The 15,374-nt window shown below is 31.3% G+C and overlaps 1 protein-coding gene across 1 annotated transcript in view; it reads right to left on the bottom strand.

Moving 5' to 3' along the window:
- LOC145246714 (piwi-like protein 1) overlaps positions 1–15,374 on the bottom strand; it is a 95,749-nt gene that overhangs the window by 36,573 nt on the left and 43,802 nt on the right. The window contains exons 7-12 of the mRNA XM_080108456.1: positions 13,465–13,583; positions 12,282–12,362; positions 8,976–9,089; positions 5,756–5,944; positions 4,154–4,232; positions 1,001–1,099 (exon numbers count right to left, since the gene is read on the bottom strand). Coding sequence (XP_079964582.1) covers positions 1,001–1,099; positions 4,154–4,232; positions 5,756–5,944; positions 8,976–9,089; positions 12,282–12,362; positions 13,465–13,583 — 681 coding nt within the window. The remainder of the gene's footprint in view (positions 1–1,000; positions 1,100–4,153; positions 4,233–5,755; positions 5,945–8,975; positions 9,090–12,281; positions 12,363–13,464; positions 13,584–15,374) is intronic.

The raw sequence follows: 15,374 nt of genomic DNA, 5'->3' as shown, positions 1-15,374 counted from the left end.
GCGTTCGCTCAGAGTTTTTTTTCAAGGTTTTATTTTGGAGAGAATTGACTCGGGAGAGAGAGAGACTAATGTTTTCTTAGCTAATTATCTAGTTATTTATTAACTTTCTAACTAAAATGAAATGAGTGATACACAGAGACATTGGGATAACATTTCACACTTAGATTACAAAATTTCTACATTATTGACCAACTGTCTCACACAACACATGGCAGACTCACATGATTAGATGCCTTGTGATTGGCTTCTACAGACACACTTGAGATTTATAAACCTTTGTTTCTTCCAGCTCCAAAACGTCATTCAACTCAACTCATACTTTCATTTTGTCTACACTGTTTAGCTTTGACCTTACATGTCAGCTATCCTTGATTGAACCTCGAGAATGATTTTGTTTCCCAGATCTGGGTTATCACTATACACTCAATGTGATCCTTGTCAAAATTCACACTAGATAACTTAGTTGCAACTGACGTAGGGTACCAAATATGTAACATAAGTACTTTTGAACAATGGATGCATAAAACTTGGTGCTTATGCACTTCTTGTTACCGCGCTATTTTTTAAAATATTATTTTCAAGTTAAATCAGAGTTTTATGATATCATTTTATTAAATTGGTAGGCGAAAGTACAGATTAGTCATAAAACACCCTCCCATGTTAAGAATGGCTTTCCAAATAATATTATTTTAGCGCAGTACAATAAATACATAAATACTGAAAGTTTAAATGTCCAAACTTTTCGGCAGGTGCCTGCAAAATATTAGTAGGTACATCAACTAGTAATAATCACAAAATTATGTTCAGAGAGAAATTTATCCTGTAAACAGGATGCAATGTCAGTTGTAGAACAAGTAGTGTAGAAACAATGAATGCAGGTGTTTAAAAGCAGCCAGTCTGCAAGAGATAAAGTACTGCAAGCAAATGGATGAGGATGCTGAATAATAGATTTGATACAAACAATTTATTTCTAAAATGGAATGAAATCATAAATACTTACCTTCATCACTCTAAAATCAGATTTCATATCATCCGTCAGTCCTGTCATAAAACAGAACTCTGGAATTAAACAGATCAATTCGTTTTTGTTGACGTCACCCTAAAAACAACAAGAACATCAGGATAGTTTCAAACATATTCAATGTAGACGGAATCTTGATTCAAATCAATACAACACCTATGATTATAGAAGCATCTATCTTAACAACTATACACAGAATATGGACAAAGAAGAAAAGAAAATTATGTATGTAGAACCCTCGACACTTGTCTAGCCTCCCGCTTCCATTAAAAATGAAAAATAAAGAAAATTTGGTGCTATTATACAAACACAAAAAATATTGAATTCCAAGTAAAACAAATGGTATGTCACAAGTAGTAACATATCTAAAAATTACAGAAAACAATAAGGTAGAAATATAATTATTAATGAAAAACCGTTTTCAATAAAGTTTATATGGGGAACAAATTTTGTCTGACATTTTGAATTATGTTCATCAAATGACGTAAGCACTAGAACTTAATTATCTCCCCTGTCAACTTCTCTTTTTTAGTATAATGATTTCGCTTTCAGAAATTTCTTTCTTCATTAATAATTATTTTTCTACCTCATCGTTTTTCATAATTTTTAGATGTTACTGTTTGAGACCGGATAATTACATAGGTACCATTTGTTTCATTTGAAATTCAAATTTTTTTTTTTTTTGTTTGTATAATATAGAAGTGCTGAAAATTCTGTATGATGTATGTACCCGTGACGCAAAGAAAATATCATACACCAAAAATCATGTAAATTTATTTTCATAAAGAAAATAATTTTTAAGTGAATATGAGTTTTTTTGATACCCGCCCTCTCTACTTTTATTAAGAATGGCATTCTAAAATCTCACAAAACTTTGAATTATTTAGAGGTATATCTTTGTTCTTTAAGACCGTTTCCAAGATGGCTTCATAAGATGGTCACTCGTCATAAAATTTGATTTTTTTATTAAAAAATAAAACCATCTGATCAATTTATGTAATTTTTGTTGCATAATTTTTTTATGTTATGGATCTGTACATCATACAGATTTTTTTTCTTTATTTGTTTTTATCATTTAACTATTTACTGATATATTAGAATGTGTATTATATATCCTTACAATTCAACTATTTGAAAAAAAGTTGTTTTTAAACTTTATCCCCTCATCTCCTCCAAGACGCATGGTATTTATGCAGAATACAAACTGCATTATTGTCACTATATTCCGGACAAATTACATAAACGGCCAGAAGGTGCTGAAACACTTAGACAATGAAATTGCAACAGCCAATGTGACGCTACATAGCCTTTCCTCCTCATGTTAAAGGTAAAAAGATAATACCAATTCTAAACTGAAAAATTTTTCCATTTCTAATCTTAATGTTTTCAAAATCGGTATTGTCTTTTTCTCCTTTTTTAACGAGAAGCATTTAGCTAAGAAATGCCATGGTCTAAACATGGTTTCTCCCTTATTGCTTTTCCTGTAAACCTTATTGACTTGATAATGTAATAAAGTTTCTATGTAACTTTACTATTTATCTTCTAAACTAGATATATTAGATTGAGAAGAAAGTTCTTGTAGAATTTTTAATTCTGATTTCGAATGATGTATTTTCAAATAAATTTTCGTTATAATACCTTTATATTTACTTTTTACATTATTTTAAGAGCATTTTTCATTCTATCTAATTGTTTAAATTATAATCGTTTTAAAACAATTATGTCTTCTTTTCAGAACGTTGAATACAAGATGGAAATTTGCACAATTTTCTTATTTCAATTCAAACTAGGCCGAAAAGCTGCTGAACCAGCTCGCGATATCAACGAAGTGTTTAGCCCAGGAATCACTACTGAACGCACAGCACAATGGTGGTTTAAGAAATTTTGTGGCGGCAACAAGTCTTGAAAACGATGAGTGTAGTGGTCGACCATCGGATGTTGATAACGATCAAAGCGAATCCACACACAACTGTTTCAGAACTTGGTTCTGAATTCGATGTAAGTATACAATGATTTTCAACCACTTGACAGAGATTGGAAAGACAAAAAATTTGATAGATGGGTGCCTTACGAATTGAACGACAACTAAAAGAAGTATCATCTCCTCTTTTATGCAACAAAAACAACCTGTTTTTCAACTGGGTTGTGACTTTTGATGAAAGGTAGATTCTTTACGATAACCGGTGATGCTCAGCTCAGTGATGCCGACAAAGCTCCATGACACTTTCCAAAACCAGAGTTGCACCAAAAAAAAGGTCATGCTGATTGGTCTGCGATCAGTCTTATCCATTACAGTTTTTTGAATGCAGGTGAAACCATTACGGCAGAGAAGTACTGTCAACAAATCGATGAAATGCATCAAAAACTTCAACAACATCCAGCATTAGTCAACAGAAAAGGCCCAACATGATAATGTCTAACTGCACATTGCTAAACCAACCCTGCAGAAATTGAACGAATTGGGCTACGAAACTGCCTCATCCACCATATTTTCCAGACCTCTCACCTACTGCCTACCACTTTTTCAAGCATCTCAACTTTCTGTGTGATAAATACTTCAAAAACCCAAGCAATATCAAAAATGCCTTCAGCGACTTCATCGCTACCAGAACGCAAGATTTTTACATTACTAGCATAAATATGCTTGTTTTGCATTGGCAAGGGTGTGATTGTTCTGATGGTGCTTATTTCAATCAATAAATTTTTGTTTGAGCTGAGATATGTTATCTGAATTTAAAAGTTAAAAACCACAACAACTCTCATCAATCTGAGATATATGTAAGTTAAAATAAAGGGTAAAGTTCTGATGTATTAATAATATGTACTTAAACCAATATATTTTCAAAATTGCTCAATACTAGGTAGAGCATTAAAAGAAAAAAAATTAAGCTGTTGGATTCATGCGAACATCCAGCCCATGATGTATATACAACAAATTCATTGACAGCTGTGTTTGTTTAGCAATTAAACATTTGCATGTATCGACAACAATACGGCCATTCTTCTGTCAATTATCTAAGATAAACAATTGAATTTGGAGAAATATCTGCATACTTCATGTCAAAAATATATTACTGCCAAGGAATATGCAATAAAAACAAAGAAAAAACAAAAACAAAAAATGCAACTTACTTCAGGAGTTAATTTTTTCTTGCCTTTATGAAGTAATAATGGCTGGTTAATATCTCTGATTTCTAGTCCATATTGTTTTCTGATAGAAAAATTTTTTTAAAAGGATTGTTTTATGAGAAAATTTTTATAACAATTCAATAAAAGCAGATAACAAAAAATATGAACATTAAATTATGGTTAATTAGGAAAGTCATTTTACAAAAATTCTTCAGAAAATAAGGTTAAAAATATCAATAGTTATATCTCTCTCTCCCATGGCAGGACAATGTAACACAAGGGTCAGTAAGTGAGATTTGAAAAGCCAATGCCTTAGAGAAAAAGCACACTGACCTGCAAAGTAATGCCTGGGGAAATATCTCAGGTATAAAGCAATAAACTAACCCTTTCTCAAAGAGAGAAGACAAAACTTGGGAAAGTGGAGCCCCTAGAACTGCACAATACCAAAGACATACCCCAGTCAACAGGGAACAAGCTATCTCAACAATGGCATAGACTCTGTTGGCATTGGTGCCAAAGAACCCCCACCCCCAGGTTGATGGCTAAGAATTAAAAATATCAGTATGTGTATAAAAAAACCAATGGGATAAATACACAAATTATGACAAATGGTCTATCAATTAACACTTAAAAATGGACCACTTTGGATCTTTAACTAAAATACACAGTATTCACCAAAATTTTTTGTTAAGTCATGCATTTTTTATATATAAGAAAATATGATATTTAATCAGAAAAAGAAAATTTTTTATGAAGACATGTTTGTGTGTGTATTTATAAACTAAGGGGAGAAAATATGGATTTATAAACTAAGGGGAGAAAATATGGATTTATAAACTATGGGGAGAAAATATGGATTATATTTAGTTTTTGTGCAGGAGGTAACTTTGGAACTCCTTTCCGGGATTCTGCTTTCCCAACTGTACTGACATGCAGAAGTTCAAGTTTAATGTGAACAGATATCTTACTACTCATCTCCCTTCATAATACCCCTGCAACTTATGTCCCGATAGTAGCCCCCTACTTCAAAGTGGCACTGTGCCTTGTTTGGGGTGAAAATTGAATAAAAGAAAATTTTTTTTTAAATGTTTATATAAATAAAATTATATATATATATTTATATATATCTGTGGAAATATACTTTATTTCCTTATAATAAATACCAATCCTTATTTAAGAAGCTCAATGTAATTACAGAGCAATATAATGAATGACAATTCAAAATGGTGTAATGTAAACATACTATAAGGTATTTACAGCTTCTCTTCCAATTTTCGGATTTTAATCATTTCAGAATGCACTTTGTCTCCTTTTGATAGATTGATTGTTGCTATTTCTTCTGATGAGTTAAGGGCAAAATAGATTCACTGATTGATATAATAATTAAGTGATTGATTTTGTGCTACGAAACAAATACTGTCAAGAATTGTAAATGTCATCTGAATTAAAAGAATAAATGGTCAACATCATGAACTTTGGAATATAGACTTTTGTCATTCATTCATTATATATATATATATATATATATATATATATATATATATATACACACACATTTATATTTATTACATAAAAATTTTTGTTATTGGTTTGAATGTAACTTACTTATAATAGTCTACAAAGGTAGTGCTTTCTCCTGTGCTTGACTGGAAAGTATCTTTTGGCGTCATATTCCATGAAATGTCATCAATCCGATAGGTCTTATTATTGTACCACGTGAGGACAACAGAACCGATAATAGTCTTCATGCTCTCATCCTTAAATTTCACAGGATCTTTTTTGTGTAAAGAAAACCTGCATTAAATAAAAAAAAAAAAAAATTAAAACCAGATTGATTATTCAATTAATAAAAACAAATCAAGCTCTTCAGAATCGTTTTTGTTTTGCTGATGATCAGGAGTATATGTCATTCTCTCATCTATAAACTTGAAACAAATACATTGATTTAGGCGACCGAGTCAGTGAAAATTGTCTAATCCAACTCTGATGAAAAAAAAAAAAAAAAGATAAAAAAGATACATGTAAAATTTATCAAAATATTTATATCAGGTTTTTTTTTTTTGTTTTATTTTTTAAATATTTACAATTGAGGGATTTTTCATCACGTATGAATTTTGAGGTGATCATTGCTTTTTAAAGAGATTAGCAACACTTAATGAGAGATTTTAATGTTTTTTGTTTTGGACAATTTTCATCATGTATTATTTGCAATTTTTTTTTATTATAAATTTAATTCTTTATTTTTTGATGAAAAAAGTTAAAAGTTGAGTTCATAAAGCTTTAACAGAAAATAAAAATATGATCGTCCTCTTTAAAGACAACTCATTATAAATAATATATAGTTCATATGAATTTTTGGTTCTCGTTCAAAATCACCCCTATGTTAGAAATAAAAAAAAATAGAGAAAAATTTGTATGGTATATGTATCCATGATGAAACAAAAATAAATTCTGAAAATCATATAAATTGATGAAGTAGTTACATTTTTAAATAAAGAAAAAAAAAAATCAAATTAATGAGTAGCCGAAGAGCAACTGTCTTGTCCACCATTTTGAAAACAATCTATAAAAAAACAAAACACAAAGGGAGATTTTAAAAAAAGTAAACTAGTAAGACCTGCTGTGATATTAGCTCTGGTTGGGCTAAGCCAGCTTCCCCTAGAGAAGGAAGTTTATAGGGAAACACAAGCAGTCCCAGCTGCATGTCTGTCCTGGTCACGGGAAAATGACATACACCACCTAATATTCTCAAATGGTTACTCATTTGGTACTGGCCAGGCTCCACATTGCTTAACTTCAGTGATCTAACGAGAACTGTCATCTAAGCTTCAGCCTCTGTCCCATCGACGAAATGTAGCATCCCTCTGCCTTTTCTACAAGTATTTTAATGGTGAATGCTCTGACCAACTGCAAGCACTTGTGCCTCCTCGACGTAAATACCCCCGACAAACCCGACAAGCAGCAAAATCCCACCCCTTCACAGTTGAGATCCCTAGATGTAAGAAAGCCTTCTAATCCAGTAGTTTCTTCCCCAGAACCGCTGGACTTTCGAATTCCCTTCAGAGTTCCTGCTTCCACAACTGTACTGACATGCAGAAGTTCAAGTGTAACGTGAACCGACATCTTGCTGCCCAATTCCCCACATAGTACCCCTGTAGCTTATGTCCCTGATAGTAGCCCCCTACAGCAAAGTGGCAATGTGCCTTGTTTGGGGTGAAATTGCAATAATAAAAAAAACAAAAAAACGGCTGTGTCAATGCAATTATAGCATATAAAGCGAGATATGAACTAACAAGAATTCAAACTTGCAAGATTTTTGTTGTAATTTTTATAAAAATGAAACTACTTGATCAATTTACATAATTTTAGAGATATGATATTTTCGTTTCGTCATGGTATGTACATCATAGATTTTTTTTTATTTGTTACTTTAATATAATGTGAACTCTAGACAAAACCAAATTTTTATTAGCGAAAGAAGATTTCTCAGCTTGAACCTCTGCATGTATTCTTTTGTTTTTTATTATGTTTTTTTTTCAATTTTTCTTTTTTTTTCATTTAACAATCATTGAATTTTTTTTTTTCAGTCTTATTTTAATCAAGAATTATTGAAATTAGTTTCATTTTTTTTTTTTTTTTTTTTTTAAAGAATTATTGAAAACACTTTTAAAAATCTTTTGGGACTATTATGTATTAGATACGGATTTTTTATGATGTTTGAAATGTTATTTTGATTTCAAAAATTTTATTTTTATACTTTCATAAACATATTTATTATATAAATTCAAATAAAAAACATTTTCATAATTTCATAAACATAAAATTTCAAATAAAATAAAAACTTATTTTTTAATTTTGTTATTAAAAGTGCAAATAAAGACTAATTGTGATTTTTGTATGATTGTGTTCATTTTTATTGTATATTTTTCCATAATGTCCTTGTGTTATATTTTATTTAAATTGCTTCACAATAGAAATATTAAAGAACAGTAAAAGTAAAGAAACTGATTTGCCTTGTCATCGCTTCTGGTAACAGCCATGCCAGAAGTTAGGAAGTAAGTTAGCTGACTATAACCAAATACTTTACATTAATTTATGGTACTAATCCAAAACCTGACCCAACTTCGCATCACCATCTTCCTGCATGTTGTAAGCAGCCAATAAAATTAAAAAAAAAAAAACACTTGAAGACTGCCAAAGACAATAAAATCAAAATACTGAAAACAAAATTGTAAGAAAATAGTCACTGCAATTATAATTATAATAATATGAAAAAATAAAAATCTTATAATTAAAAAAGTATAAAGTTTTTTTGAAAGAATGTTTTCAAATAAATCTTTTTTTTTAACAATGAAAACATGTATAAAAAAAAAAAAAAAAAACTGTAAAAGAAATTAATTTTTTCTTTTTCAAAGAAAGTTAAGTGTTTTAACAACTTTTTGTTTTCACAAATCTTTGTTTTTTTTTCTGGGGCGGGGGTATTTAAAAGAAGTTTTCTTAATATTTTTTTCCCTAAATCTTTTTTACTTAACACAGCATGTTGTAATTCATTTTCAATTAAAAACAAATTTTTTGTTGCAAAATTTTTTGTCTTTCACAATTTTATTGACTCTTGTCATCTAATGACAACTAACTGGCTAATCGGGTCGACATCTTCTGGCTGCTGGAAGATGCCAACGCAAAGTTGAGTCAGGTTGTGGATAAGTACCTAATTTATTTCTCAACTTGGAAACACATGTTTAAACTACTTTTCTATGGACAAAATCACAATGGAACATTTTTATACAATCATGTTCTGATTCCAATAGTTCATCAACTGACTTACATCACATCTAATACAGTTTCTTTCCGCAGAACTTTATGAGATGCATCGGCCATCAACATTAATCCACCATCGTATTCCTGAATGGCTGTAATGTAGCCGGGCCAAATTTCCAATCTACAAGAAAAGTAAAAAGTTTTAAAATATAAAACAAACTTCCGTCAGTCAGTTTTATTTTTGTAGTTGAACGCCATTAAAAGATAATCCAAACATCCATTTAAAAATCCTCATTTTCTGATAAAAAAAATAAAATCTAGAGAATTTGATTAAAAAAAAAGAAAGAAAAAAAAAAACAAAGAAAATGAACAAATTCATACAATCTTGTTTAATCCTATCTACAGACGCCATTTTGATTACCTCACCCCAAGCAACTTGCATTCAAAAATCACATCATTTCCAGGTTCTTTATTCATGATAAAGGTTAACTAATGGATGCAATCTTACATGCTATAAAGTGTAGAGTTGTGTGTAGAGGTAGCACCTTTGTAATCCTGAAAGGAAAACTGGTAGAACTCTTCACCAATTCACACCAACAAATCTTAACTCCAATATTTTCTCTAAGCTGTCTCCAAACACTCAACTGCCTGTCCTACAATTTATCCCTCTTAAAAAGCCATTCCTCTTGGATGTAAATGAATGCTGGATACAAAAAAGATTCAGCTACATACACAAGTTCTTTACCTCTTTTCCGTTCCATGATATTCACACCCGACACACCAAACAGATGTGCTACCGCTTTTATGAATAGTTTCTTCTATTTTATGACTCATCTGTTGTATCCTAAGGGTGTCAGGATAAGTGGTCATTACCGGTTCTCACACATTCCCCAACTCTTTCATGTGTGGCTCCAAGCATCATCTTCTGGTAAATCATCTCAGCTGGCAGATTAAACGCCATGATAGTACCTGCTGCCCTGTAAGTTTTATTTGTATAACAAAGGCAGGGCCTACCGCTCGCAGCTATGGTAGACGATATGAAAGAAATCCAACCGTAAAAAGATTTCTCCATGGAAAAGGCAGCAAACAATCAACCAATACAGTGTTGGCATTTCCTCCATTTACTGCTTTTCCTTACTGTACTGATATACTGAAGTTTAAATGGAATGTGAATAGAAATCTTGCTACTTAACTTCCCACAATTCCCCGTTAGGCATGATTTCAAATAGTAGCCCCTTAAGTCCAAGTGTGCCAATATGCCTTGTTTGAGATGAAAAAGATTAAATAAAAAGTGTTAAGAGTACCATAGAGAATGAATTTGCAAAATTAAGAAAAAAGTCTAACCCTTGGATGACCCAACAGAAACGAGCATGCAAAATCAACGCTAAAACAATGATTATAATAAAAGCCAATGAATTGCATAACATTATAGTTTAATTAAAATACTGAAGCAACACTCACTCTAGGTAGGTTGGACTGGCTTCCTCTGAAGGAGGAAGTTTCATGAGAATATCAAATTCACAAGCGACTGGAGGTCACTTGTATATATCCATTAAGGAAGATGACGACATTAGCAGTGGTTTTTTTTTTTTTTTTTTTTTAGTTCTGGCACGGGAGGTTTTAAAGTCATCATTTAATTAAAATTGGTAGTTAAAAAGTATAGCTTATGCTGGTAAACCTTTAAATAAACCTAATCGCCCTTTATTTGTCAACACAAGGTACAGCTTTTTATATTAACAATAATTATATCGATGTATTTAATACTTAAGAATTTTACTATTCAGAAAACATTTTGAATTTTAATTTCTTAAGCTAATATGGCTGTCATCTTTCTGACAACTTGTAAAGTAAATAAATACTGGAAATAAACATTCATACTCTCACAAAGTGAAGGGTTCCAGAGAACTTTGCAAAATGAAGGCATTCAACCATCACTGCCTAGGTCATATCATCTGTATTTGCTGACAATAGTGTATCTCCAATAGTACAGTTTGCACTCACTGCAAGATCAACTCCCTTCAAAACTCTCTCCTTGCCAGATATCTTTGTTGATTCATTGACACCCATATGACTTTGTCCACAAAGTCATCAACCCAGTATCATTACAAGGCTGGAAGAAACATTGTGGTGGTTCACTGAAAACCTGGCTTAGGACGGTGAAGCAGGATGTTGAATTAATTCAGGACCCTTATCATTACTGGATCTGTCGCTAGAACTGCAAATAGCTTGCACTCATAGCAGTAGTAGCCCTGGATCGCCATGCTTGGTCAGCCATTATTTGGGATGTCGTTAACTTGTTGAAAAGAACCGACCCAACTGACCCAGGGTGAATGCTGCAACCATGCCCATGCTTCCAGAGTTAGGTTATAGTTACAAGATCCTTAAAGTTAAATATAATTATTTCGATATTGTTTGATCATTGAATTATTAGGGGAACCAAATTATGTTTCTAAATTTTTTAGATGAGGATTGGTCATTCGTATTATTTGGATTCGTCCTGAATGTCATTTTCACAACGTTTCGGTCGATGTAGACTAACTTTCTTCCAAGTGTATTTTATTGAACTCGGGAATGTTTCTGTCAAACTCTGCAATTTGGACGGAATTTTGAATGGAATCCTTATTAACTTCACGGGGGTAGTATGCTCGTTCCATCAGCTACGACTGAATAGAGGTCCTAAGTAATTCTCCTAAATGTTGATGGTTCAATTCTCAGTGTGCGTGACAGAAAAATATGATTGCAAATTACTTAGGACCGCTATCCAGTCATGGCTGATGGAACAAGAACATACTACCTCCATGAAGTTAATAAAGGGTTCCGTTCAAAATTCCGTCAAAATTACCGAGTTCGACAAGAAGGTGAGAGGTTACATTGACCGAAATGTTGTCCTAACAGTGTTTAACAGAAATAAAGTTGCATTTATAAATTACATTAGACAGCTTGTATTATTTCTCGTTAAAGGACACAATTGAAATGAGGCTACAAATAATTTAATGATAAATATTTAATTATACACATTCTATTCTTGCAGAGTCATCAGTAGGGCTGTGACAACAGAATATTCTTTTCATTGTTTTGACTCTTGAGTATATATCCGTTAATATCTTATATGTTTTTATATAGACTAATGTGGTTCTCGGTTGTCTGTGTCGGATATATACTCGAGAGTCAAAAGAATAATAAAAAAAAAATGCTGTTGTCAGAGCCCTAGTACTCTGTGTAGAGATAAGTGTCCTTTTGATGTTGCTTTCAAAGACACGCATTCCTTAATTTCGTAACAGAGGGGATTTTGTTCTTTCAAAGGTGGCCCACAAGTATAAACACATTTTTATTACTGAGAAAAGCAAAAAAATAAAGAAATGTATTTCCTTACTTGTGTTGGGGAATGGCAGTCGATGTATTGGGATTGTAATAATATCGGCCAACCTGTTTCATTTGAAGAATGCTCATTATCCTGAAAAAATAAAAATAAATAAATAAATAAAAACTCTGAGGGTAATCATTTAGTTTGTCAACAAAAAAGAAAAAAAAAAGCATTTCAATATATATATATATATATGGAAGAGTATAAGAAGGCTACAGCAATACAGGGAACTGGGTATTGAAATGATGTGACATATAAACAAAAATAGAAAAACCAACAAAAAAAAATTGAGGATGGAAATAAAAATTGAAAAAATCACAATATTCATTAATCCATCAAAAATTCAAACAAGGAATTATAATAAAGAAAAATCCATAACTCATGAATTTTCAAAACAAGCTTTATTATAATTCCTTGTTTGAATTTTTGATGGATTAATAAATATTGTGATTTATTCAATTTTTATTACCTCATCAATTTTTCTTGCTTGTTTAATTGCTCTATCTATAGAGATTTTTATAGTTTTAAGATAGTATCTATCTTTATAATTTTTTATATATATTGTCCAATAATTAAACATTTTCTTTTATGCTAATTTATTTATTGCGATTGTCAGACTGACTTCCTCATCTTGGTTGTTATAGTCACAACGTTTCAGCCGTTTTGCCCTCCGGCCTTCATCAAATGTTTTGTATCGATACTTTTGTATTTGATACAACATCTAGGACCACTTGGCCATATGTCACTAGTGACATATGGCCGAGTAGTCCTAGACGTTGTATCAAAGCTTACAATTACCCAAAGGTGCTGAGTCCAATCCTGAACGAAGACAGTGAAAAGTAACATTCAAAACAGAGAATCAGCAACTATGTCCCAGAGCCTAGCTGGAGTCCAAACACAGTACCCCCCGTAATAATAATAAAGGGTTGGGTTCGAGACTCCTAACAAACGGTTCCCCAGTTCGATACAAAACACCTGATGAAGGCCGGAGGGCAAAACGGCCGAAACGTTGTGACTATAACAACCAAGATGAGGAAGTAAGTCCGACAATCTCAATAAATGAAAACACCTCATCTTAAAAATACAGACAATTACTATGCTAATTTATATTTCAAAATAGACGTGTAAGCTTGGAACGCATCAAATATATATTTAGGTACCAAATATCATTTATTAGAAATAAAATACTCACCTCCGAAAGATAATATTATACAAAGTTGTACAAGACTCCGGTTTAAGTACTTTTACCAATTTAATCGTTATGGAAACCACAACTCCATCTGTTAATCGAGTTGAAGTCAGTTTTGTCTCCTGCAAATACAATAAATCATAATGTTAAATGTTGATGTGGGTTGGTTAGCTAGTAAATATTAGCTAGTACATGTTGGTTGAGATCAGAGTTGGAATCAGGAATTTGAAAAATCGTAACTTTTTGGGGTATCCGAAAAATGTGTGCCTATTTTCAGATGTCAAAAATGATTCCTTTATCTTTTGTATTTGATTTTGTTTAAAGCAAAATCTTTCACTACTGGCAGTAATAATCAAATAATAAATATTTATTGATTTTAAACTATCAGTAAAACTAAAATGTATAGATCACCTCCTACAAGAAATATATGCCTATTTAAAAAATGGCAGAAAAATGACAACTTTACAATTAAATATTTAGAGATTTATAAAGAATCAAAGTTGGAAACTTAGTACGGAATCAGGAAAAATATTGGGATCGTCTCATCATTAGTTGAGATATATGTAAAACAGGAAGTGTTTGAAACAAAAGGTCAGAAGAATTATGATACATTAATACTGCGAGAACAAGAACGCACATGACATCATACATGCGGTACCAACAGAATTTTTGGATGTGTTTGAAGATTGCTTTGTCACTCTTACCAAAACTATAAGCCAAACATGTTAAAAATGATTGATGATTGTCCAGAATTCCTCCTACATTTAAAAAAAAAACAAAAATAAAAGAAAAATCTTTATGATGTATGTACCCATGACAGAACAAAAAGATCATATTCCAAACAATCATGTATATTGATCAAGTAGTAGTATTTTTATATATGAAAATCAAATTTTATGAGTATCAGAGGAATAACTGTCATGCTCATCATTAAACAAAACAAAAAAAAAAAAATGAGAGATAACTCAATAATTCAAACTTTACAATATTTATGTCATAGTGCATACAAGTTCCCATTACCGCAGGTTGAACTGAATTCCTCTGAAGGAGGAAATGTCATGATAATATTAAATTCACAAGCAGTTCCCAGTCACATGTATATCTCAGTCAAGGAAGGTGACGACTTAAGATTGCAGGAAGATATCAAAGTCCTTTGGTCACTCATCTAATACTGACAAAGATCAATATTGTTTAATTTTGGTAACCTAACGAGAACATGTGTTTGGGATGAAAAGAAAACAAATTCATTCATATGATGAAACTTTTATAATCTATGTTTTACCGAAATAGTCAACCAACCATTTTTTTCCAAAGATAAATTTAAAAAAAAAACGTTTTGCCGCTTCTATATCATACAAACGAAATAAATATTGAATTTCAAGTGAAACAAATAGTGCCTACATAATTGTCAGGTCTCAAACAGTAGCATATTCAAAAATTATGAAAAACAATAAGGTAGAAAAATAATTATTAATGAAAAAAAAATTTGTAAAAAGGAAGCTAAATCACTATATTATGCTTACTAAAAAAACCCCAGATAAATTAACAGGAAAGATAATTAAGTTTTGTTGCTTACGTCACATGATTCAAAATATGTCGGACAAAATTCATTCCCTCATATAAACTTTATCGAAAATAGTTTTTCATTCATAATTATTTTTTACTGTATCATACTTTTTGGAGATGTTAGTATTTGCGGCATGACAATTATGTAGGCACCATTTGTTTCAATTCAATTTAATATTTTTTTTATTTGTATAATATAGAAGCACCAATTTTTTTTTTTTTTTTTTTTTTTGCAATTTTAATGTTATTTGGTGCAGTAACATTTCAAATTGTAATTCCGAATTTAGTTGGGTGTCCCAAAAAAGAATAAAATCACAGAAATGTTTTTCCGCACATAGGACGAGAAT

This window comes from Euprymna scolopes, chromosome 24 (genome assembly GCF_053919585.1).
Source record: "Euprymna scolopes isolate OS-2025 chromosome 24, ASM5391958v1, whole genome shotgun sequence".
In the NCBI taxonomy this organism is placed as follows: Eukaryota; Metazoa; Mollusca; class Cephalopoda; order Sepiida; family Sepiolidae; genus Euprymna; species Euprymna scolopes.
This window is presented reverse-complemented; position numbering and strand designations above follow the sequence as displayed.